At 42.3% G+C, this 23303-nt stretch overlaps 1 protein-coding gene across 1 annotated transcript in view; it reads right to left on the bottom strand.

Moving 5' to 3' along the window:
- The window catches only part of LOC117512033 (neuropilin-1a-like), a 193174-nt gene that overhangs the window by 3220 nt on the left and 166651 nt on the right, over positions 1-23303 (bottom strand). The window contains 8 exon segments of the mRNA XM_034171984.1: positions 4219-4272; positions 4380-4476; positions 4575-4852; positions 4962-5105; positions 9950-10000; positions 12963-13073; positions 16811-16955; positions 19392-19723. Coding sequence (XP_034027875.1) covers positions 4219-4272; positions 4380-4476; positions 4575-4852; positions 4962-5105; positions 9950-10000; positions 12963-13073; positions 16811-16955; positions 19392-19723 — 1212 coding nt within the window.

Here is a 23303-nt window from a genome sequence, read left to right as displayed (position 1 = left end):
CTTTTAGCTTCATAGTTAGAACACCTGCCTCCCATACTGGTGACTGTGAGTTTGAGCCCAGTGAGGGACAAAGCGATACAGGTTACACTGCCGGTGCTTTCTCTGCCTACATCAAGACAAACCATGAAATAGATAAAGAGGTTTGCTTTGGTGTGGGCATTAAAAATCATGACCCGCTTATTTGCTCAGTAATCATGGACCTAACGGAGCAACCTACCGCTAACTGTTAAAAGAGCTACTGCTGTTTGCATCTAAAATTAAAATCACAAAATAATTTCACTCGACTGAAATAGTGGCACACAGATGTCTTAGCAGAAGTAATGACACAACAAGCCATGTTATTACAGATATACAGATACTTTTAATAAAATGCTCAAAACAACAAGACAGTCCCTCACAACAGCAGCTGCAGCCAGTGAACTCTGACTGAGTGACACTCTAGAGTCCCGGCTCAGTGACACCACGTAGCTGTTACTCAAAGCAGCCATGTCCCTAATTATGTATAACTTTATGGCTTAAAATGTAAGGAGTTATAAAAAAGTCACCTCCTGTACAGATGTCGTGAAGGGGGAACTATTTACACTGACCACAGCCATCTTTTGTCCAAAGCTTTAATATGGACCAAAGTAGTCACACAAAACTCACAGCCTCGATGCAGTTTTATGAGAAGTCACCAATGTTTTGACTCAAAGTTCTGAGTTTTGTGAGGATGCAAGTTTTGTGTGACTACTTTGGTTTGCATTATATTTGTTTTTTGCACCTCATCAGTATTGGTGTGTGCTTCTTTTTTTTTTTTTTTTTTTACATTTTGTACCAGACTGTAAACATGTTTATTTCTGCTGGACATTTTAACATGGCCTTCAATGGCAACCTGCTCACTTTTGGAGTCAGCATCAACTGACCAATCAAGGAACTGCAACTTTTTCTAATTCTGGATGTTGATTCATTTGGGGCCGTCGAACATGACTTTTGGGTGGGACCCAAGCAGTTCTGGTTGTTTCCTTGATATGTTCAACACACAAATATATTCAGGAATTTTCTTCTTGTTTACCGTGCATCTGGAAAGTATTCACATTGCTTCACTTTTTCCACATTTTTTTTTTATGTTGCAGCCTTATCTCCAAATGGATTCAATTAATTTTTTCCCCTCAAAATTCTACTCACAACACTCCATAATGACAACATGAAAAAGTGTGTTTGTTTGTTTTTTGCAAATTTATTAAAAAACAAACAAACTAAGAAATCACATGTACACAAGTATTCACACCCTTTGCTCAATACTTTGCTGATGCACCTTTGTCAGCAATTACAGCCTCAAGTCTTCTTGAATATGATGTCACATACTTGGCACATATATTGTTGGACAGTTTTGCCCATTCCTCTTTGCAGCACCTCTCAAGCAGGTTGGATGCGGAACGTCAGTGCACAGCCATTTTCAGATCTCACCAGAGATGTTCAATCAGATTCAGGTCTGGACTCTGGCTGGGCCACTCAAGGACATTCACAGAGTTGTCCTGAACCCACTGCTTGGATATCTTGGCTGTCTGCTTAGAGTCATTGGACCTCATGTATCAACGTTGCGTACGGCGATATTTGAGCGTATATGGGGTGTACCGCAAACGGCTGCGCTACTTGGCATTTATCAATGTGGTCGTTGGTGTACGCTGCGCTGAAAATATACACCAGGTCGAGAGGTGGCGTAAATTATACACCAAAATGAACCAGCGCTGGAATCCACATAAAAATGAAGATGATCAACATGATAAACAGTGCCATTATACAAATCAATGCATATGTTACATAAATAACACTTTCCTAATTATACTACATAATAATCAATACAAATCCCGCCTTTGCGGGATTGTTATGGAGCACGATCCGTGGCCACAGTGCTGACTGCAAAGACAGCGCTGCTCGCCTTTTCTCCAGAGCCTGGAACCAGAGCAGCGCTGATTTTAACTTCATGTGGTGTGATCGTTTTAGACTATGAAATTGATTATAACAACTGTAGTTTCGTCATTCCCTTAATTCACCCGTGCTGCAACCAGGTTTTGTCGTCTCCATTCGGTTGTCACAATAAAATAAATACAGAAATACATTTAAAAAATAAAGAAATCTGACAGATTAGGCGTGTCTTGTTAATTGAGCGAGCAAATATCCACATGTCAAGAATTATTGACGTGAAAAGAGAATACAGTGGTCCCTCGCTATAACGCCGTTCACCTGTCCTGGCCTCGGAGTCTCACGGAGTATTTAGTCCAATTTTGCATGCCTTTTTTTTTTACAGTGTTCTGTGTTCTGCGTATCTGTTTATAAGAATCTTGTTGCCCAGAAGAGAAAAGAGCGTCAACAACTACTCATAACTGTGTTTGTCACACGGACACAGACACCTGCAGCCAGGTGTGAGTGGGAAAAGGCGCAGCATCAGGATGAAGAGGCCCGATCTGTGAAATACTGGTGAGTCACTATTAATAATTTCTTATGTGTCCGACCTCATTCGTTGATCGTTAAAATTAATTCGTTAGTTCTAAATGCCATCATAATTATTTATAGGAAAACGTTCTATTTTTATTTCTCAAACAAATGTTTGGGCCTGAAAACAGTTTGGTCTTATTTTCCTGCTAAGGTTTGAACTGAGAGTGTTTACACACAGGAGAAAAGTGAGAAAATGTTCATGCCTGATTGAGAAAGTGTATAAACTGTGTAGTGAGGGGTTTTACAGCTTTGAAACGTCTATAATAATTGTAAAAAATAACGCTGACTACGTCGCGGTTTCGCGTATTACGGGCTATTTTTTAGAACGTAACTCCAGCGATTAATGAGGGACCACTGTAACACTTTATTGATTATATACTACAAAACAATTGATACGACAGCTGCTTTTGATGCTCTATTGGCACGCGTCGTGATTGGTGGAGTTCTTTTTCATTGCCGTCTTTCCGGCTTCCATGTCGTAAAATGGGGGTGTGTCTGAAGCGGAGTCTGAATATTTATGGGCGTGTTTATTATAATTACGATAGTTTCCACCCGCCGCATTTATCAAGATCACATCAGGCGTACGCCAGAAATGGGCAGGTGCGCACTGCTTGATACATGTCACGGCGACTTTGGTGTATTTCAAGTTTACGCCGTAAATTTACGCCACAAGTGCGCAACATTGATACATGAGGCCCATTGTCTTGCTATCATTCCAGTCTGAGGTCAAGAGCGCTCTGGGGCAGGTTTTCACCCAGGATGTCTCTGTACATTGCTGCATTAATCTTTCCCTCAATCCTAACTCGTCTACTAGTTCCTGCCACTGAAAAACATCCCCACAGCATGATGCTGCCAGCACAAAGCGATGGTGCCTGGTTTCCTCTAAACATGATGCCTGGCATTCATGACAGAGAGTTCAGTCTTTGTATCATCTGACCAGAGAATTTTATTTCTCATGGTCTGAGAGTCCTTCAGGTGTCTTTTGGCAAACTCCAGGTGGGCTGCTATGTGCCTTTTACTAAGGAGTGGCTTCCGTCTGGCCACTCTACCATACAGGCCTGATTGGTAGATTGCTGCAGAGATGGTTGTCCTTCTGCAAGGTTCTCCTCTCTCCATAGAGGAATGCTGGATCATCACTCAGTTTAGATGGGCGGCCAAGCTCTAGGAAGAGTCCTGGTGGATCTGAACTTCTTCCATTTATGGATGATGGAGGCCACTGTGCTCATTCAGACCTTCAAAGCAGCAGAAATGTTTCTGTGCCCTTCCCCTGATTTGTGTCTTGAGACAATCCTGTCTCAGAGGCCTACAGACAATTCCTTCATGTTTGGTTTGTGCTCTGACATGCACTGTCAGCTGTGTGCCTTTTCAAATCATGAACAATCAACTGAATTTACCCCAGATGAACTCCAGTTAAGCTGTAGAAACATCTCAATGTTGATCAGTGCAAACAGGATGCATTTGAGCTCAGTTTGAAGCTTCATGGCAAAAGCTTTGAATACTTATGTACATGTGACTTTTTCCACATTGGGTACTGTGTGTAGGATTTTGAGGAAAAAAAAAAGAATTTCATCCATTTTTGAATAAGGCTGGAACGTAACAAACTGTGGAATAAGTGAAGTGCTGTGAATACTTTCCAGATGTACCGTATATATATATATATATATATATATATATATATATATATATATATATATATATATATACCCAACAATGTAAAGTCATGCCTTCTTTTGAACGACTTACTGATTTCATTGAAACGATCTTCTGGTAACATTGGCTCTGTAGGTACATCAGGATCTGTTCAAGTAGAGATTCCAGTTAATTACACAGCCAAAATGAAATCAAACCACAGTGAAAGTTATAGCCAGGATTTAGATCATAGTGTAATTATGAACAAGCCCCACCTTTACAATCAGTCATGCTGACACCACTGAGAACCTTAATGTCATCCACAGCAATGTCTCCCCAACTCTTTCTCTCCACGAGTCCTTCAATGATCACCTACAAAAAACAAAACAAAAACAGTTTTTTCTTTCTAAACAGAACTATGAAGAATTTATTGAATTTTATGTTGCAAAAGCAACAACTGTTTCATGTACCTGATAGGGTTTGGTTGTCCTTGGGACAAGGACACGACCTTCTCTCCAGCGGTTGCCCTGGTGACCACTAACTGTCCACAGCAGGATGTCAGCTGGTCCATCCACCGTTTGTTTACGTTGTTTAATATGCAACATGCCGATGTGCGGCCCAAACATGTGGTACCAAAAGGACATGCACAGGTCTGAATCTGGGGAGTTGACCACAGGGCTTACCAGCCGAGCCACCTCTGTCTCCTGAGGACCTGTTGCTAAGGTATAGATGAAGTTCCCTGATCCACCTGCCAGATTTAAAAAAAAAAAAAATCTTGCATGACTGACCAACAAATACTCAATGATTTGCAATTATCTTAATTCCATAAGGTGAGTGCCAACCGTAAAGTCCTTCACCTGTATGGTCCATGTTGGGTCCAGTGTTGAGGGTTGGTGTGCCACTGGACTGGATCTGCCACCTAGAGCCAGTGTCCTCTGATGTCCAGCTACAGAAGGATGGATCACTGGCCCAGCCAAAGTCACACGCAAACCCCAGAAAATCTACAGAGGATTTGAAGAAGCTAAACATCAGGTGTGTCACAAGGTCATATTTCATCACCCTCCTTATTATAATGTTGGAAGAGTACTGGGCTATCTCTGAACAATCACCGGAGTGCCCGTCATGACATGACTACATGCTACATTTAAAACATCAGAAACGTGTCCTGATCAGCTACAAACACTAGAGGGCAGCAAAGGTCTGCAGGACATAAACAGAATCCAACAGCAGTAAAAAAAACACAAGAAGGACAAGTAACATTGAAAACAAGTTACAGCCCACATAAGAGAGAACATTTGTTGGTTATAGTTATTGATTTCCTGCAAGGAACACAATATGGTACAGAAAGAAAGTTGTAGCACGTACTAACACCAAGAATTGATGTAAAGATAGAGATGGGGGTAGACAGAATCTGGACATATGCTGTCCAATTCAGAAACAAATCAGAATCCCGTAGAGCTCCAGATTTTAATGAGAGCAGGGACTTGAGGCTTGAAGATAGCTACAGTAACCGTGCTGCGGCCCCATTTCAACAACAGCATCCCCCACAGACACACGCCATGCTGCGGAAAGCTCTGTGGAGGTAAGAAAATGTGTGGGAGCTCAGCCAGTGAGTTCCACTGCTCAAAAAAGATGAAGAAAGAGTTCCAACAAACACAAGGGAGTAAGATGTTCGGGATGTTAGCAACAGCCCGTGATGCCTTTAGAAGTACAACGAAGTGGCCCTCCAAATGGAATAATATATAAGCCATTATTCCCTTTAATAAATGGAAGGTTTTAACAGGCTTCTGCAGGCAATGACTCTATTTGCTCATTAAACACGAAGAATTGAATTCTCATGAGGAACCGCAGCTTAGATGCCAAGCCACTTTTTTGTTAAGAAATCCCATTCCCAATTAAAGTGGCTTTGGGTGTTCACCCCCTCATACTTGGGAAATTTTAACAGAGGCAACCAACAGTCTCTGGATAAGAGAAGCAGCCGCATGACTCACATCACTGCTTGATAAACAACAAGCCAATGCTGAAGCGAAAGAAAACTTGCAGTTCCTTGAATGGCTTCCTAAGGCTGGCTCCGAAAGTGATGCACTCCCATAGAACCCCATGTTAAAATTTTCAAATTTATAGCATAAATAAACACTAGCACATCACCCGTGGGGACTCATATGGAGCTAAATCAAGGCCAAAAGTTTTGTAATCTGAAAATAAAAAAAGATTGAAAAAATAAATTTTGAAACTGAAAATTAAAGTTTTGTAATCTGAAAAATAAAAAAGATTGAAAAAATACATTTTGAAACTGAAAATTCAATGTTTGTTCTTGAATTTTATAATCATTTAAAAAGTATCAAAATAAAATAAGTGTAAGATATATATTTTTCAGTTTAAATAAAATTTTGTTTCAGCTCTGTAATTTTTTGATCAAATAATTTATTTCATTCAAATTTCTTTTTTTCACCTTCAGATCTTTTTCACTTTCAGATCTTATTTTTTCAGTTTCAAACTTTTGGCCCTGTTCTGGTGTGGGAGGGCGTGGCTTCGATTGAGAGGGGCGTGGAATTGTGAGTGACAGGAGAGCAATCAGTCCTCACATGATGTTGCATTCAGGACACGTGAGTACTTTGATAGATAATGACTCTGCTCCCGTCTCCGTCGTTTATTTACTACACGGCTGGCACGTGAAAGAAAATAGAGAGAATGAAAGCTTATTACGAGGCTTTAAACCCTCGAGATAAAGCTATTGTGATCGATGTGTAGCAGTTGGTTCAGTGGATCCGTATGACTTACACCCAAGTCAAGTCTGGGAGTCTGTATTGCGGGTCCAACGGCTCCTGGTGACGGGCTCACGCCCGCCCTGACACACACCCACAAACAGATGGTGATGGAAGACATCAAACACATTACACTTCTCACTCATGGTAACGGCAACATGACTCTTAACTAAACTGGTTTGTTTAGCTAGTTTCCCCTTCATGAAAACTGTACAGAGGGTGATTTCTTTTTTAAATAACTGATTAGTTTAAAATATTTTAAGCCACATAGTTATGAACAGTTGGGGGCTTGGCTGCATTGAATGACAGCTTTGCAATTATGTTCACCATCAGAAGGATTGTTAAGATAACTGGAGACCAGAAAAGACTCCAGAGCCCCGCTAGCAACAGCTGCTAGCAATGCTTGCTAGCTGCTGTGGACCAACCGTGCATGAAATTTCTGAACATTACAAATATCTGTGACAACATGGCTTGCTGTGCAGTTAACTGTGCGGTTCACCTTTCGCTGCCTCGCAGTTTCGCGGATTTTTTTTAGTGCAATTTTGCATGCTTCTTCTTCTTCTTTTTTTTTTTTTTAACAGTGCATTGTGTTCTGCGTCCTCATCAGGCGGGCCAGTCGGCATCACTGCAATTGCTCTCACTGCCTCCGATGCGCTTACCGAGTCTGCGGGCTCGCCCCACTGTCTGCTGTGTGGAGTTGTGGCCAAAATCTGGCAACAGGTCCAGAGACTACGCTCACTGTTTTGATGCAGAGCGCTCCAGCAGCCCGCAAGGATAGAATTATTGTGGAAAAATCCGCAGCGGTGCATGGTCTCGGTAACCGCAGCCGCAGAGCTCGGTGGCCACTGAGAGAGGTTTGTATTTTTTTTAATGACTTGGATTCTTTGCGGGTCCCGCATCCGTCCCACAACGGTAACACCGGAGGCAGTGAGCGAAGAAAGAGCATGCGCATTGTGCTCTGCGTGTCTGTTTATAAGAATCTTCTTGCCCAGAAGAAAAAAGAGTGCCAACAACTACCAATAACTGTGTTCTTCACTTGGAAAAATACACCTGCACTGAGGTGTGACTCAGTGGAAAAACACGCTGCGGAGTGGCGCCACAACGCAGAGGCACGATCAGAGGAACTGTGAAATACTGGTGAGTCCATCTATCCATCCATCCATTTTCTTCCGCTTTATCCAGAGTCGGGTCGCGGGGGCAGCAGCTCAAGCAAAGCCGCCCAGACCTCCCGATCCACACACACCTCCCCCAGCTCCTCCGGGGGAACCCCAAGGCGTTCCCAAGCCAGCCGAGAGATGTAATCCCTCCAGCGTGTCCTGGGTCTTCCCCGGGGCCTCCTCCCAGTGGGATGTGCCCGGAACACCTCTCCAGCGAGGTGTCCAGGGGGCATCCGGAAAAGATGCCTGAGCCACCTCAACTGACTCCTTTCGACGTGGAGGAGCAGCGGCTCGACTCCGAGCTCCTCCCGAGTGACCGAGCTCCTCACCCTATCTCTAAGGGAGCGCCCAGCCACCCTGCGGAGGAAACTCATCTCGGCCGCTTGTACTCGCGATCTCGTTCTTTCGGTCATGATCCAAATCTGATGACCATAGGTGAGGATCGGAACGTAGATCGATCGATAAATCGAGAGCTTTGCCCCCCTACTCAGCTCTCTCTTCACCACGATGGTCCGATACAGCGACCGCATCACTGCAGATGCTGCACCGATCCATCTATCGATCTCACGCTCCATCCATCCCTCACTCGTGAAGAAGACCCCGAGATACTTAAACTCCTCCACTTGAGGCCCGGCCAGGCTCAGCCCGAAAGAGTGACGTGGGCCCGCCCTCCTGTGGGTTCACCACCTGCAGAGGGGGCCATGGGGGTCGGGTGCAGAGAGAATTGGGTGGCGGTCGAGGGCGGGTGGCCCGGCGGCCTGGTCCATGCTCACAGCCCCTGGCTTTTGGGACATGGAGATACTGGTGAGTCAATATTAATAATTTCTTATGTGTCCAACCTCGTAGGTTGATCGTTAAAATTAAATTCGTTAGTTCTAAAAGCCATCATAATTATTTATAGGAAAATATTCTATTTTTATTTCTCAAACAAATGTTTGGGCCTGAAAGCAGGTTTTGATCTTTGGTTTCATTCTATAATACTGGCCTTATTTTTCTACTAAGGTTTGAACTTTGAGAGTGTTTACACAGGAGAGAAAAGTGAGAAAATGTTAATGCCTGTTTGAGAAAAGTGTATAAAGTGTGTAGTGAGGGGTTTTACAGCCTTAAAACATCTATAATAATTGTAAAAAAATAACGCTGACTACTTCGCGGATTTCGCCTATCGCGGGTTATTTTTAGAATGCAACTCCCGCGATAAACGAGGGACCACTGTATATAGAGAGAGTCTATGATGAAACAAAGAACAGACTCTCGGCAAATTCTAACAAATTCCATATCCTCTGACATTGGCATCGCATGATAACCAAACACATGGGCCTGTTTAAGGCTCTTCATCGGACCAGTCGAGAGAAGCGCTTACTCCCAGATGATGCACCTCAACTTTAATGTTTAACTACAGCTCGAGCTTCAGCGGATGACAGCGACAGCCAGCTGATGGAGTGAAGAGGGCTTTGTGGAACCTATGGTCCATTAGCCAAGGTCAGACTGGGGTACAGCGTCTCAGCTGGCTGTTGCTGCATCACCTCGCAATGGGAGACAGTACAATATATGTGTGTTTGCCTTCATGCACATACCCCAGACCATACCCAATTTCCTGTGGTCATTTGCATTGCGCTTTCCTGTGTTGTGCCATGTTTACTGTGTACTTGTTGGGCCAGTGATTAGTGATTATGCTGAGAAGGCAGCAGCAGAGTGCTCGTGCTAATCATCAGCTAGGCCTGCATCACGCAACCTCCCTCACCCTGACAGCAGGAACCTCTCAGGGCCACATCATCAGCTTTAATAACAGACAAACACTCAAGGACAGCAAACACCTTCAGCTGGCACTCGTGAACAAACCTGGACATGAATTTAAAATAAACCTCCATCAGTTCATTGCACATTTCAGCTGTAATAGTTTTCTAGTAGGAGTTTTCTCCTCACCTGGGATGGTTTTTACGTCAACGGTAGTAGTCTCTGGCATTGTGGCACCACCTATCGTGGGACAGTAGCACAGTTAGCCTAGCCTGTTACAGAGTTCAACTTTTATTCATATCCGCATCCATCCACAGAATACATTCATGCATTAGACATTAGAACCAGACCGATATAGATTTTTTGGGGCTGATACCGATACCAATATTAGTAGGGAGTAAAAAAATGATGACACTAATATATATATATATATACAAACATACATAAAAATATTTCATTATCGAACTCTTATAACAAAGAAATGTAATTGAGACTTGATGTTTTACAGTTAAGCATAAACTTTATTACAAATACCTATAACCAAAAACCAACCAACATATGTCACATGGCCATTACACTTCCTTCACTTGGATTGGCAGTCGCCTTGTTGCATCGCTCAGAATTTGCATGAAATAGACTTCTCATCTATTTTGCCCATCCTAGGGGCACTGTAACCACTTGTCACGTTTTACTGTAAAATGCTCACTCTGACTGAAAATGAATGGCTTTGTTTCTGTGGGTTAGGGATGACGGGGTCCCAACCATACTTGACAGCACTATATAAAAGTAAGTAAGTAACAAAACGAAACTTCACGTAACATGGAGAAATGTGGCAGAGGTGGGGTTTGAACTGGGAACCTTCTGCACCGAAACGAAGTGCACTAACCACAAACAATGCCATTGGAGCCAAACCATGTAATGACACCATTTCCAACAGTCAAAGTGTATTTCTGCATATTTTTTTGGGTGGGGGGAGGGGTTGGTGGAATAAAAGTTTTCATGTTAGCAAAAATAACACTGACACGTACAACACACTGGCTGATATTATCAGCCAAACGATACATCGGTCGGGCTCTAATAAAAACATGCTTTTTGTCCCTCATTCTCAAAACTGCCGTCTGTAGTCCCACGTATCCGTCACCTTTTTAATAAATTCATGGTTAAGACAGTGCCCTGCTCATCACTGGAGACTGCTGGTTGTTAATGGGGAGTGCAGGTGGTAGGACAGGCTCAGTTACTGGGTTAGTGGGAACATACTTACTGGGTTAGAGGGGATAAGACATGGAGGAAGTGAAGACAGAGATGAATGGAGTCAGAATTTATTGTAGCCAGATTATGAATTATGAGTTAACAACTTTGAGTGAAAGGCCAGTAGTCCTGTAATTAGCATCCAATTAGCAATGTGACTTTTCAGTTGGATTCTTAAGAAACTGGAGTGCAGTTTTACCTCTGTACACCACCACCACAATAGAGTTGAAATGACACAGTCAAGATGGGTGTTACCCCAAAAATAAATAAATAAATTTAAAAAATGCATTAACCATTTAGGAATTATGGCCATTTTTATATACAGTCGATCCTTTTTCAGAAGTCACAAGTTAATGTGAGAAATATAACTGCTTGCCTGGTTGTTTTGGTGGCTTCCCTCACTAGTCTCCTTCTTGCACGGTCACTCAGTTTTTGAGAGCTGCCTACACCAGACACTAGGGTTGCCAACTCTCTGAAAAATAAATAAGGGACACCTCACTGCCAGGGCCGACCGACCATTGCCTTCACCCTTCCCAGCGTCTGTGTGAAATGATTTTTAACCATTTGACTGTTGACTTGACCCTGAATTTAAGTAGATGCATACATGCATTTGTTCTGATACGAACACGTGGAAATTATTATTTAGCAATTTATTTTTAGTGCAAAATAAATTTTCACTCACAATTTCAAAATGAGCATTCTGTCCTGCTTCAAAGCATAAAATAAAAATCTCGCTGTAGTGCTTAACAACAAAACAACAGAAAATTTGCATCATCCAAAACAATGTAACAGTGCACATTTACATATTTAGTGTAATAAAAAGTGCAAAAAATAAAGTTTGAAAAGTAAACAATACTTACAATACTTAGCTGTTGTCGCGCACCTTTTCCACACAGCCATTTTCCTTTTCTCATTCGCGCCTGTATTTTTGCATTCTTTTTTGTTTTTTTTTTGTTTTGTTTTTTTTTTGTTTTTTTAGGAGGAGTAACGACGTTACAGACATTGCTGTCCGTAGGCATATCTGCAGTGCCAGTGTCGGTGTCTGTATCGATTAGATATCAGCCATGCTGCGCTTTGTTACTGTCGTCCAGCGACCGTCGTCAGCTCATGACGACGGTATCTTCTTGCGAGCAGATGTCCCTCGACCAATGAGATAAGAGTGATTCTGTATTGTCAACTCGTGTCTGTCAGCTCATTGGTGAAGAGCAGGAGAGAGGCTGGGATCAAATTTACCGTAAGTTTCCATATAAAGCGCCAGTCAATTCCATTGACATTTTACAGACTTTTTGATTCTCACAGAAATACGGGACAAACTGCGTCCCATTTCAGGTCAATACGGAACGCACACTTTTATTTCCAAATAAGGGACGATTCCGTTTTTCAAGGGACAGTTGGCAACCCTACCAGACACATTTACCACATAGTAACATATTGTTTGTATTTCCTGATGACTGATGTAAAAAATAAAGTTCAAGATATATTCAGTGATTTGGAAATGTTCATGTATTCACCTCCAGACTTGTCTAAAGAAAACTGGCTGTGATAGCGATGAATTGTATTTGCAATAATACCCTTATCAAGTTTGTTCAGTAATTTACAGGCTGTGAAAATGAGTGGACTATGTATTAAAATGGCTGTAATTTCTAAATGGTCAATGTCACATTTTTGTTAAACCCTGTTAATTAAAGATGGTCTACACTACAAGAACATCTTGAAAATTTCACTTTAGCTCCACTGTGGTGTCCCCATCCTAAGACTTATGGACCTGACTGTATTTGCATATGTGTATGTGTGTGTTTGAGCACACAGGACAAGTGATATCAGATTAGATGCGATATCAAATCTGCAGTAGAGAGGGAAGACATTTGGAAAGTTTTGGTGGCATCAATGAGCGTGACCCAGGACGTGGCGAGAGGAATGATTGATGGCAGTCTCATGAGGGCGATGTTAGCACCTGTCATATCGTAGTCATCACCTGTGCCGCTGTGGCAGCTCGCTTGGTCATCGTCACACTCGTCTGATGGAGTTGTATTTGGAACAAGCGTGGTGGGTGGGACAGTAGGAGCTACACAGACACAAAGAGGCAACAGGTAACAGGCTATATTTAAGTTAAATGTGTTAATGTGGGGAATGATGTGATTCACATTTCTAAATCTTAAGTCACACTTTATTAAAAGCCTGTTCCTTTATCTGCTGAATGCACTCTATCAGGTGGCACCTTCAGAATACTCCCATAACCACTGGAACCACTTTGGTCCCACATTTCTTAATTCAGTACTTTGCGGTACTTCTCAAGCTTTTGATCCTCCTTTGGTGTTGATACATGCATCATGACTGCCTACATCTGCTCCTTGGCAACCATCGATAGCACCTGTTCAATGGCCTAGATATGGAAGTCCCTCAGTTTCTCAGCTTGATCATCCACCACTTTTTTGGGGTCTCCCATCTGTACTTTTGGACTTCCAGTCTATTCTTCCAGTATAAGTAAGGTACTGTGTTAGCAGTCAGTACAGGACCCAACACTAACTGTACAGCATTGTGATGAGAATCACCGCTGAATGCTTATACATTTTGAGTAGAGATTTGTCAGTGCCATACTTTGAACCCATCATCATGTGATGATGAGTCAGCAGGATTTCAAGATTAGATGACCGAGTGACAAAACGGTAATCAATAATATGTCAAAATATAATGACTGATGACGAACAGACTGATTTGTAATCACTTCATCTTCATGTTAATATTTGCTCTCATGAAAAATTGCAATTTCCTGTAAGTGTTTGTTTGTGGGTTATTGTGTTTACAGTCTTTCATGGGCTGGCTCACTCACATTTTGTGGGTCTAAGCCATTAGTGCAGGGAAAATTAAACAAGTAATATAATGACTTACTAGCCAGGAAAAAAACCTTACAGGAAAGGCAATGCACTGAGATGAGCTGTGGCACATAAGTGAAAAACAAATTGTAGACAGGGATTTTTCTGTCCAATGAGGCTGTGATCACATGATGATGAGACAAAAATATTGAAATAAAAGTCTCATATATAAGCACCTATGATGTCACCCACTGGGTGGCAGAACGGGATCATACATTTTAAGGGGACACAGGGTAGACATAATGTCATTATCTCATGATTGGGTGATTGTAGATACACCAAAATTTTATTATTTCATCATCATATTACAACTCACTGTAATGCAAAACCTGATATGTTTAATAGTTTGTGAGCTATAGTGTTAGCAAGTTACCAGACTGACACTTATTCACTCACTCATTTGGGGGTTTAAGCAATGCTGAGTGCATGGAATATTCACGAAACTTGAAGTAGTCTTGTTTTAAATCTAAGCCGGGGTTTTCACTTATTTGAGCAATTAGCATCCCTCCTTTTATTGAGTTGAGGAGGTGTGGGTGTATAAATAGAGCCAAAGCTAAAAGCAAGATGTTTAGGGTTTGGGTGCCTTAAACCCAAAGATACACAAAGAGAGAGAGGAAAAAGGCTTGCGATTGCTTATAGGCAGGGGCCCTGGCTACCACAGCAGCCTATCATTATGGCCTGCTACACTTTTAGATGTGGGCAGGTCGGAGATCCACTCTGTGCTCTGCTGCTGCACAGCCGTGCTGTGGTGTTTGTGCGTGTGTTTTCACGGTGACTGTGTAATGAAGCGGCTTCCCCCAGTGCACAGGGAGGAAAACGCACAAACAGATAGAACACTGTCTGAAAATATCTGTGTGAAGAGTGTGTCTGTGTGTGTTTTTATGAATGCGTGCACATGTGTGAGAGGCAATGCTCTCTTTCTGTTCCTCTGCCAGATGAAATATGAGGCAGATCAGCCCCTGTCAGATTCAGGGTGTAGAAGGTCAGGGATGGGGTCAGGCTGCATCAGGGGAGCCTCTCACAGAAATGAGGATTTAGTCCTCCTGCTACGGCTCCGTACGCAGACACACACTTGCACAAGCACCTGTGTATAAGTGTGATTGTGCGCACGTGGCTCTAACCACATGTTTGGCAGGGTGACTGCAGTAGTTCTGTGTGTGTGTTTGGAATTAACAGTGAAAACAAGCATTATCGTCTGACTAAAGCTCCCGGTGGAAGTCCATGAGGCTTACAACAGAACGGGCCTCCCTGAAATCCAATATGTAAATCCATTTAGGGCTAGCCTGCTACACACTCTTATATCGCTGAGCTGCTTCTCTGCTACAATGAGCTTCCAGAGAGTTAGATAAAGAGCTGAGGAAAAAGATGGGCTAATTTTAAAGATAGCAAAGTGTGTGCGGCCCTTTGAAAGAAGAAAGACAGGCAGGAGTTGGAAGGAGTATGATGGGGGCCAGGCTGCAATAATCCTACACAACCAGGTAGGCTTTCATTTGATCTCCTTCAGAAGCTGTTAGCTATAGGGGCAGCTTTGACGTTACAGAGAAACAAGATGACGAACCCTCGGAGGGATAAAGAGCAAGAACTGCACAGCTGTTGGCTCAACACTGGGAGCCTTCACACACTTTAAATAACTTGGACTGTAAGAATGACAAGACACTGGAGCTACTTGGAGTCACATTATTAGCTCAGATGATGGATGGTTCACCTGCATGTGTCTCTGTCAAGTCATAACAGATGCGAATGCATGTGTGCACAGTCTGGGAAGTGGAATTTTAAGCCTAAATATCTTGAAGGTCATTGTGGTGGAAAGATAATGTAATTACTGCAGGCAGAAAGATAAATGTCACCACTGAGTGCGACAGTGACACTGGATGGTTCCATGACAAAATCCCAATGGACATAATCCCAGTGGACAGAATCCCAACTCCTTATTACAAAAAATGGACAAAATCCCAGTCTTATTCCGAGTCCCATCTCAATTGTTAAGAGTTTTCATCTTTTTCAAAGTAGTGATCAGATTATCAGGTGCCAAAACGTGAGCACTGTGTTGAGATGACACCATAGCTGTTTAAAGGTATCAACTACATTAATGTAAGACACTAACCCTAAAACTAACCCTAACACTAACCCTAACCCTAACACTAACCCTGACACCAACCCAATCACTAACCCTAACACTAACCCTAAAACTAACACTAACCCTGACACCAACCCAATCACTAACTCTAACACTAACACTAACCCTAACACTAACACTACCGCTAACCCTAACACTAACACTACCGCTAACCCTAACACTAACCTGAACACGAACACTAACGCTAACCCTAAGCCTATTATATTTTATATTTAGATTTCTTTGTGAAACTGGGATTTTGTCCACTTTTGTAATGATAAGTTGGGATTATGTCCGTTGGAATTTTTCCTGTCACCACACTGGACACCACGTATGCTATTGAATTTTAGAATGAGGAACTGATCAGCATCACATTTCCATATCACCTGACATTGTCCTGCATGTCTGGAGCAGTTTTGGGTTCAACCTACCACTTGGGTACCTGGGGTGAAGGGAGAGTTTTGGGATTGGGCTTTTGACTTGCAAACGCAAAATGTCATGGAAAAATATATAAGGTTTGCAATGGTTAGTGTATGAGGGGCAAATGAGAAGTTTTGAGCCTGACAGAAAAAATAGGATGTGATTCTCCATCTTCTGAATTCTGAGAAATCAACATTTTCTTGAATATGTGACATTTTGACTCACTGGGCACAATGTAGAGAAATGTATCTCAGTATACATGATACATCAATCGAAGCTGCTGTGGCAACACTTAGCAAAAATATGGAGGAGCTGAAAGAACTTGCTGTCAAATGCAGCGGACCAATCATATAGTTTTCATAAGAGCAGTGAATGAGGTTGCAGTCTACCTACCTTCAATCTCGCAGCCTAGGAGCTCAAGTCGAAGGCCCATTCCAGCAGGAGTTGCCCTCTCTGGGTAAATCCTGATAAAGCGGGTTAGCAGAGGCTCCACATTTCTCAGTTCAGGAGTATCATAGTTACTGTTCCCTTCAAAGAGCTGGTACAAAGAAAACAAGAACGTGTGAAAAGTACTATATTTATCATATTGTAAATACTAAGATTATTTCACAGAAGGCTCTAAATGTAGAAATCATATGTCACACTTATCCCTGCCTTCTAAAATTGAGAAGAGTGAAAAGCAGATGGGTGACTGCTGGGAAAAACAGTAGAAGATGATTGACTCTCTCCCATTTTGCTGACATTTAAAGCCCAGACAATTAATGCATTGGAAGACGATGAGTATAGCATGACATTCACCTCGGTTAAAAGCAATGTCAGCCTTATCAAATCTGCTTGAGATCCTCCTCCAGTGATGAAACCAATGAGGGGAAAACGGAAGGATTGTGGGGTGAGAGAAAAGCCAGCAAAGTTAGAGTTCAGCGACTGATAGAAGTCGATTAATAGGTGTGATCAAGTGAAGGAGCCTGGTATGTTGTAGATGTTGGGAACCTCTTAGCAAAGGGAACAGAAGCAGCTAACTAGGATGGGAGGATATAGATCTTTCTCACTCTCATCATAAATCAACCATCAGCCCATCTGGATCAGATTTATGCCCTGTCAGAGGTGCTTGTAATTGGGGACAGGCTGCTGCAGCTCTTCTTGGAACCCCGTGTGACTGTGCATGTGCTGTGTTGTATATTCCTCATGTGTAGGGGGTACGGACGCTGTGGAAAGTATTGGAGTCTTTTTTCTTTGTGTGTTGTGACACTGGCAGATAAATGTTGGGTTGCTACCTCCTCTTTTCTCCTCCCTTTCACTCTGACTCTCTTGGTTCCTCCTTCCTCTCTGCAGATGTTTCACTATCCACTGAAAGTGCTGAACAGTATGTGTTGTGCAGAATACAAAGCAGCGAGGAAGAAGTGGGAAAGGATGCAGCGAGACTCGAGAGATGCTTATCCTAATGTGATTCGAAGCACTGCTGAAATTGACTCGCAATGGCTGCTGAATGACTCACAACTGTGCTGTGCAATGCTCTGGTGGAAATTGACTAAATGCATCATAATCGGAATTGATGATCCGAAGTATGAGAGGGACATTTTTTGAAGCATGTGTTGGAATAATTTTTCGCAACATTAAAGGGGAGGCCGAGTATGTCCTATTTGCCTTATGCAGAACTTTATGCACACAAACAGTAGCGGCTCCTGAAGTGATTACTTTAAGTAGCTGTAGAACCAAGGTGGCTTTTAATGACCCAAACTTCAATACCAGAAGTTTGAAGTAGAATCAGTGCTGCAGTACAATTACACTGACCGTGTCATGGATTCCACTGCAGGCCCATCCATCCATCCATCCATCCATCCATCCATCCATCCATCCATCCATCCATCCATCCATCCATCCATCCATCCATCCATCCATCCATCCATCCATCCATCCATCTCTATACCCGTTTACCCCAATTAAGGGTCACTGGGGGTGGTGGTGGGGGCTATCCCAGCAGTCACAGGGTGTGAGGCGTGGTACACCCTGGACAGGGCACTAGTCCCATCACAGGGCAGGCCAGTTATCATTGCTTTAAAAAGAGAAACAGCTCTTGAGGTTCCATTCATAGAGCAGGCAGCTGAGTGGATAAGAAGCTGACCTGCCAATATGTAGACCTGGGTTCAAATCCTGCTCATGCTATCTGTCTGTGTCATTGGACAAGACAGTTAACCTGCATTGTCTCAGTACACCCAGCTGTAATGGAAACGGGCCTTGGGTGGGGAAATAAACTACATTGGATGTCTGTCCCTTCCATTCCAAGGGGAGTTGTAGACTGTCATCTGCTCCATGCTAAAAAAAATCTGGACAAATGAGCCTCAGGGCTTACTCCATCTCCTTCAGCTGCATCAATAATTTCACTGTATGCTACTGATTTTTACCTCCACCAATGAAGTTGGGTGGAGGTTGTTTTCACCCCTGTTTGCTTGTTTGTCTGTTTGAATTTTTCATAAATTGTTATGAAATGTTTACTTAAGATTCATGTCCTGATAGGCAAGAACTGATTAAATTTTCAAGGTAGTGAGACTGGCACTCACTATCGCGTGACAAAGTTTGATCTGGATCTGATCTGGATTGTGAATTTTGTGGACATTTGAATTTAATACTGAAAAGCCCATTTGGTGTAAATTTTGCATTATATCTCAATCAAAAGTGCCTTAATCACTCTCATTTGTGACAATGAGGTGCAAACTGGCGCTCTCAATGAATAGACTAAGTTTGAACCACATCTGATCTGTATTGCAGATTTAGTGGATATTTGATTTTCATTGAAAAGTCCTTTTGATCTATATTTTGTATTATAATTTAGGATATGAAAACACACCTCTAGTAGGACTTATTCAAGGTAAAAATTTGTGGAATTGCAAACCAGTGTTGGTGGAGGTTTGTACTCTGAGTGCAATGCGCTATTCTGATTTTAAAATCATCGAAGAAACAAGTGGAAAATTCTTACCTTTGGCTTGTTGCCATTAGCATCCAGCACCAGCCTCCATTCTGAGCCGTTGTTACTGTAGCCGAGGCGAAACTTCTTCATGAACACTTTATTCTCACGGTGCTTCCCTCCCTGGATGATCAACCCCCTGACAAGCTTGTCCTCACCCAGATCCACCTGAAGCCATTCACTGGTGAAAGGTTGGGGCTGGGGCAACAGGGTCCACCCTGTCCGACTCGTCAAGAGACGGGCGTTCTCTGGTACCCAGCTCCGGTCCGTATGTGAAGATGCAGTGATCTGGTTATCAGTGATCAGCCCAGATACCATTCCCAGCATGCCTGAGCAGGGGTACTCTGAAAGACAAAAAGGAAAGTCCTTCTGATAAGAACTAATGAAATCCTGCAGAAATAATGGGCTTTATCACCATCTAAGTTCTTGATTGTCAACATGATTTACCTTGCCAGAAGTTGAGTTTGAGGAGTTTAGGGTTCATATTGGGGCAATACAGAAAATTAATTCCCTTCACTCTTTGTGATGCTACTGTGATCTCCCTTTATTCTCTTTCTCTGTCTCTGTACGTGCAGATCTCATGCATACTAATTCCTCTGCCTGAAGCGATTGTCTCTAGGCAGCCAATTAAAAACCTCCTCTTGGTTAGTTCTTCCACCTCCTGCATTCTGGGAGTGTTTTTTTCTTTTCATCTCCGTGATCCCCTTGCTCTCTCTCCACACACACACACACACACACACACACACACGCAAAAACACACTCCTCTGCCACTGCGCTCACCTACCTTCTGCTCCACAGCTTTCAACATCTGTGGCATTGTGCCTTTTGACACCTTCTTGTTTCCTGACCACAAACTTTCATTTGTTTTTCTGCTTCATTATCTTTGATCGCCTATTCTTTAAACCAAAAGTGTTTCATTTTTCACATTTTGTCACCACTGAACAACAACAAAGACAGGGCAACGGCAGTGTCACACTTGTTACGTTGTTGCAAAGTAAAATGCCATAGATTCACCAAAAAATAAATAAATAAATAAAAAAACACTGAAAATACTTAATGGGATTTTTCACTGCACAGATACGATCCAACAAGTTAATGTTTCTCTTCCCCACTTTTAGGTTTAATGTTAATTTAACATGTAAAATTTTTGCTTAGATCTACAACCCCAATTCCAATGAAGTTGGGATGTTGTGTAAAATATAAATAAAAACAGAATCCAATGATTTTCAAATCCTCTTCAACCTATATTCAATTGAATACACCACAAAGACAAGATATTTAATGTTCAAACTGATAAACTTTATTGTGTTGACCAAATATTTGCTCATTTTGAAATGAATACCTACAACACGTTTCAAAAAAGCTGGGACAGTGGTATGTTTACCACTGTGTTACATCACTTTTCCTTCTAACAACAATCAATAAGCGTTTGGGAAGCGAGGACACTAATTGTTGAAGCTTTGCAGGTGGAATTTTTTCCCATTCTTGCTTGATGTACAACTTCAGTTGTTCAACAGTCCGGGGTCTCTGCTGTTGTATTTTGCGCTTCATAATGCGCCACACATTTTCAATGGGTGACAGGTCTGGACTGCAGGCAGACCAGTCTAGTACCTGCACTCTTTTACTACGAAGCCACGCTGTTGTAACACGTGCAGGATGTGGCTTGACACTGCCTTGCTGAAATAAGCAGGGACATCCCTGACAAAGATGTTGCTTGGATGGCAGCATGTGTTGCTCCAAAATCTGGATGTACGAGGTCTGTCAATAAAGTAACGGTCCTTTTTTATTTGTCCAGCTCTCCACAATTTCACTGATACTTACTGGACTGGTAAGCATTGAAAGCCGAGATAGACATGTCCAAACTTGTCCTATGACACGCCGAAACGGAGGTGTTCCTTTGTCTCGCTTCCAAAGCGAATCGGTCTTTACGCGCGAAGCCTCCGCGCGGCTTTCCATGACAAAATCTCTTGTTAAAAGTGAACTCTGCCAGAAAATGGCTGATGTCCAGCTCTTGTGATAACCAGAGAAAGAGCACACGACGGTCTCGTATCCACAGAGCCATCAGCTTAGAAATGGTCCGGTGGTTTGTGCCTCGTCATCGCAGCTTGGAGCGCGGTGCGCCGAGCATCCTTAAAGCTGTAGTAACAGACCTTATTCTCTGTGAAGCCCGTAAAATTTTCACCGAAAGCCAGATAAATTTTTCGAATGGTTTCCAGGTACCAGTCTCTAACAGCTTCTGAAAAAATTCTGATGGAAAAAAAGTCCTTTTCATTCCGCCATTTCCAGACAATGAAAATCAGACGAGGGGGCGGGACCACTCCTTCCCAAGGCGTGCTCACAGGCGAATGACGTCACCGACAGGCGTGGAAAAACTCACGCATGCGCACGAGGGTTCAAGCATGTCTGACATAAAAACATATGAATGAAATCCATATAGTTTTTGAAAAAAATAAAAAGGACCGTTACTTTATTGACAGCCCTCGTACCTTTCAGCATTGATGGTGCCATCACAGATGTGTAAGCTGCCCATGCCATGGGCACTAACACACCCCCATACCATCACAGATGTTGGCTTTTGAACTTTGTGCTGGTAACAATCTGGATGGTCTTTTTCCTCTTTTGTCCGAATGACATGATGACCATGATTTCCAAAAATAATTTGAAATGTGGACTCATCAGACCACAGCACACTTTTACACTTTGCGTCTGTTCATTTCAAATGAGCTCGGGCCCAGAGAAGGTGGCAGCGTTTCTGGATGTTGTTGATGTTTGGCTTTCACTTTGCATGGTAGACTTTTAACTTGCACTTGTAGACGTAGCGACGAACTGTGTTAACTGACAATGGTTTTCTGAAGTGTTCCTGAGCCCAAGCAGTAAGATCATTTACACAATGATGTCGGTTTTTAATGCAATGCCGCCTCAGGGATCAAAGGTCACAGGCATTCAATGTGGGTTTTCGGCCTTGTCGCGTTACTGAAAAAAATGCTACTTTGGATCAACTTAAAAAATGTATTTAATTTGTTACAGCTAATTTTTTTAGTTTCTCACAATGTATATTTATGATTTTGTAAAGTGATTCCAGCAGATTTAAACTGGAAACCACAATTTTCCATTAGACCAATGTAAATAAGTCCTTTGAATGAAGTGCACTGTGTTTCACTTTTTTCAGTGTAGAAAGTTCTCCAGATTCTCTGAATCCTCTGATTATATTATGGACTGTAGATGATGGAATCCTAAATTCCTTGCAACTGAACATTGAGAAACATTGTTCTTAAACTGTTGGACTATTTTTGTAAAGTGGTGATCCTCGCCTCATCTTTGCTTGCGAATGGCTGAGACTTTTGGGGATGCTCCTTTTATACCCAATCATGACACTCACCTGTTTCCAATTAGGTGTTCTTTGAACATTCATCAACTTTCCCAGTCTTTTGTTGCCCCGTCCCAACTTTTTGAAATGAGTTGCAGGCATCCATTTCAAAATGAGCAAATATTTGCAGAAAAACAACAAAGTTTATCAGTATGAACATTAAATACCTTTTCTTTGTGGTGTATTCAATTGAATATAGGCTGAAGAGGATTTTCAAATCATTGTATTCTGTTTTTATTTAAATTTTACACAGCGTCCCAACTTCATTGGGACCATATGTCACGTGGGTTTTTTTTCCAGCAGGACTTTGTGTTTTGTAGAGGATGATGCAAGTTGATGGTTGAAAAACATTTGCACCTGCAGAGGACGTGTTTCACTGCCATGGATGTACTAGTCACATTTTTACATAAATTGGGGGTGCAGCTTTTTCAATACTGCCAAAGTTGGCAGCTTTTTTTAGAGACAGCCTTGAATATGAACCAAGGATGGGATGACTTCTAACTGCTACCAATGAGGAAGACTGATCATGTTGCCCACATGGTGATGGAATGATTGAC

This window comes from Thalassophryne amazonica, chromosome 1 (assembly GCF_902500255.1).
Source record: "Thalassophryne amazonica chromosome 1, fThaAma1.1, whole genome shotgun sequence".
Taxonomy (NCBI): Eukaryota; Metazoa; Chordata; class Actinopteri; order Batrachoidiformes; family Batrachoididae; genus Thalassophryne; species Thalassophryne amazonica.
The sequence above is the reverse complement of the archived record's forward strand: the minus strand, read 5'-3'. Positions and strand labels throughout refer to the sequence as shown.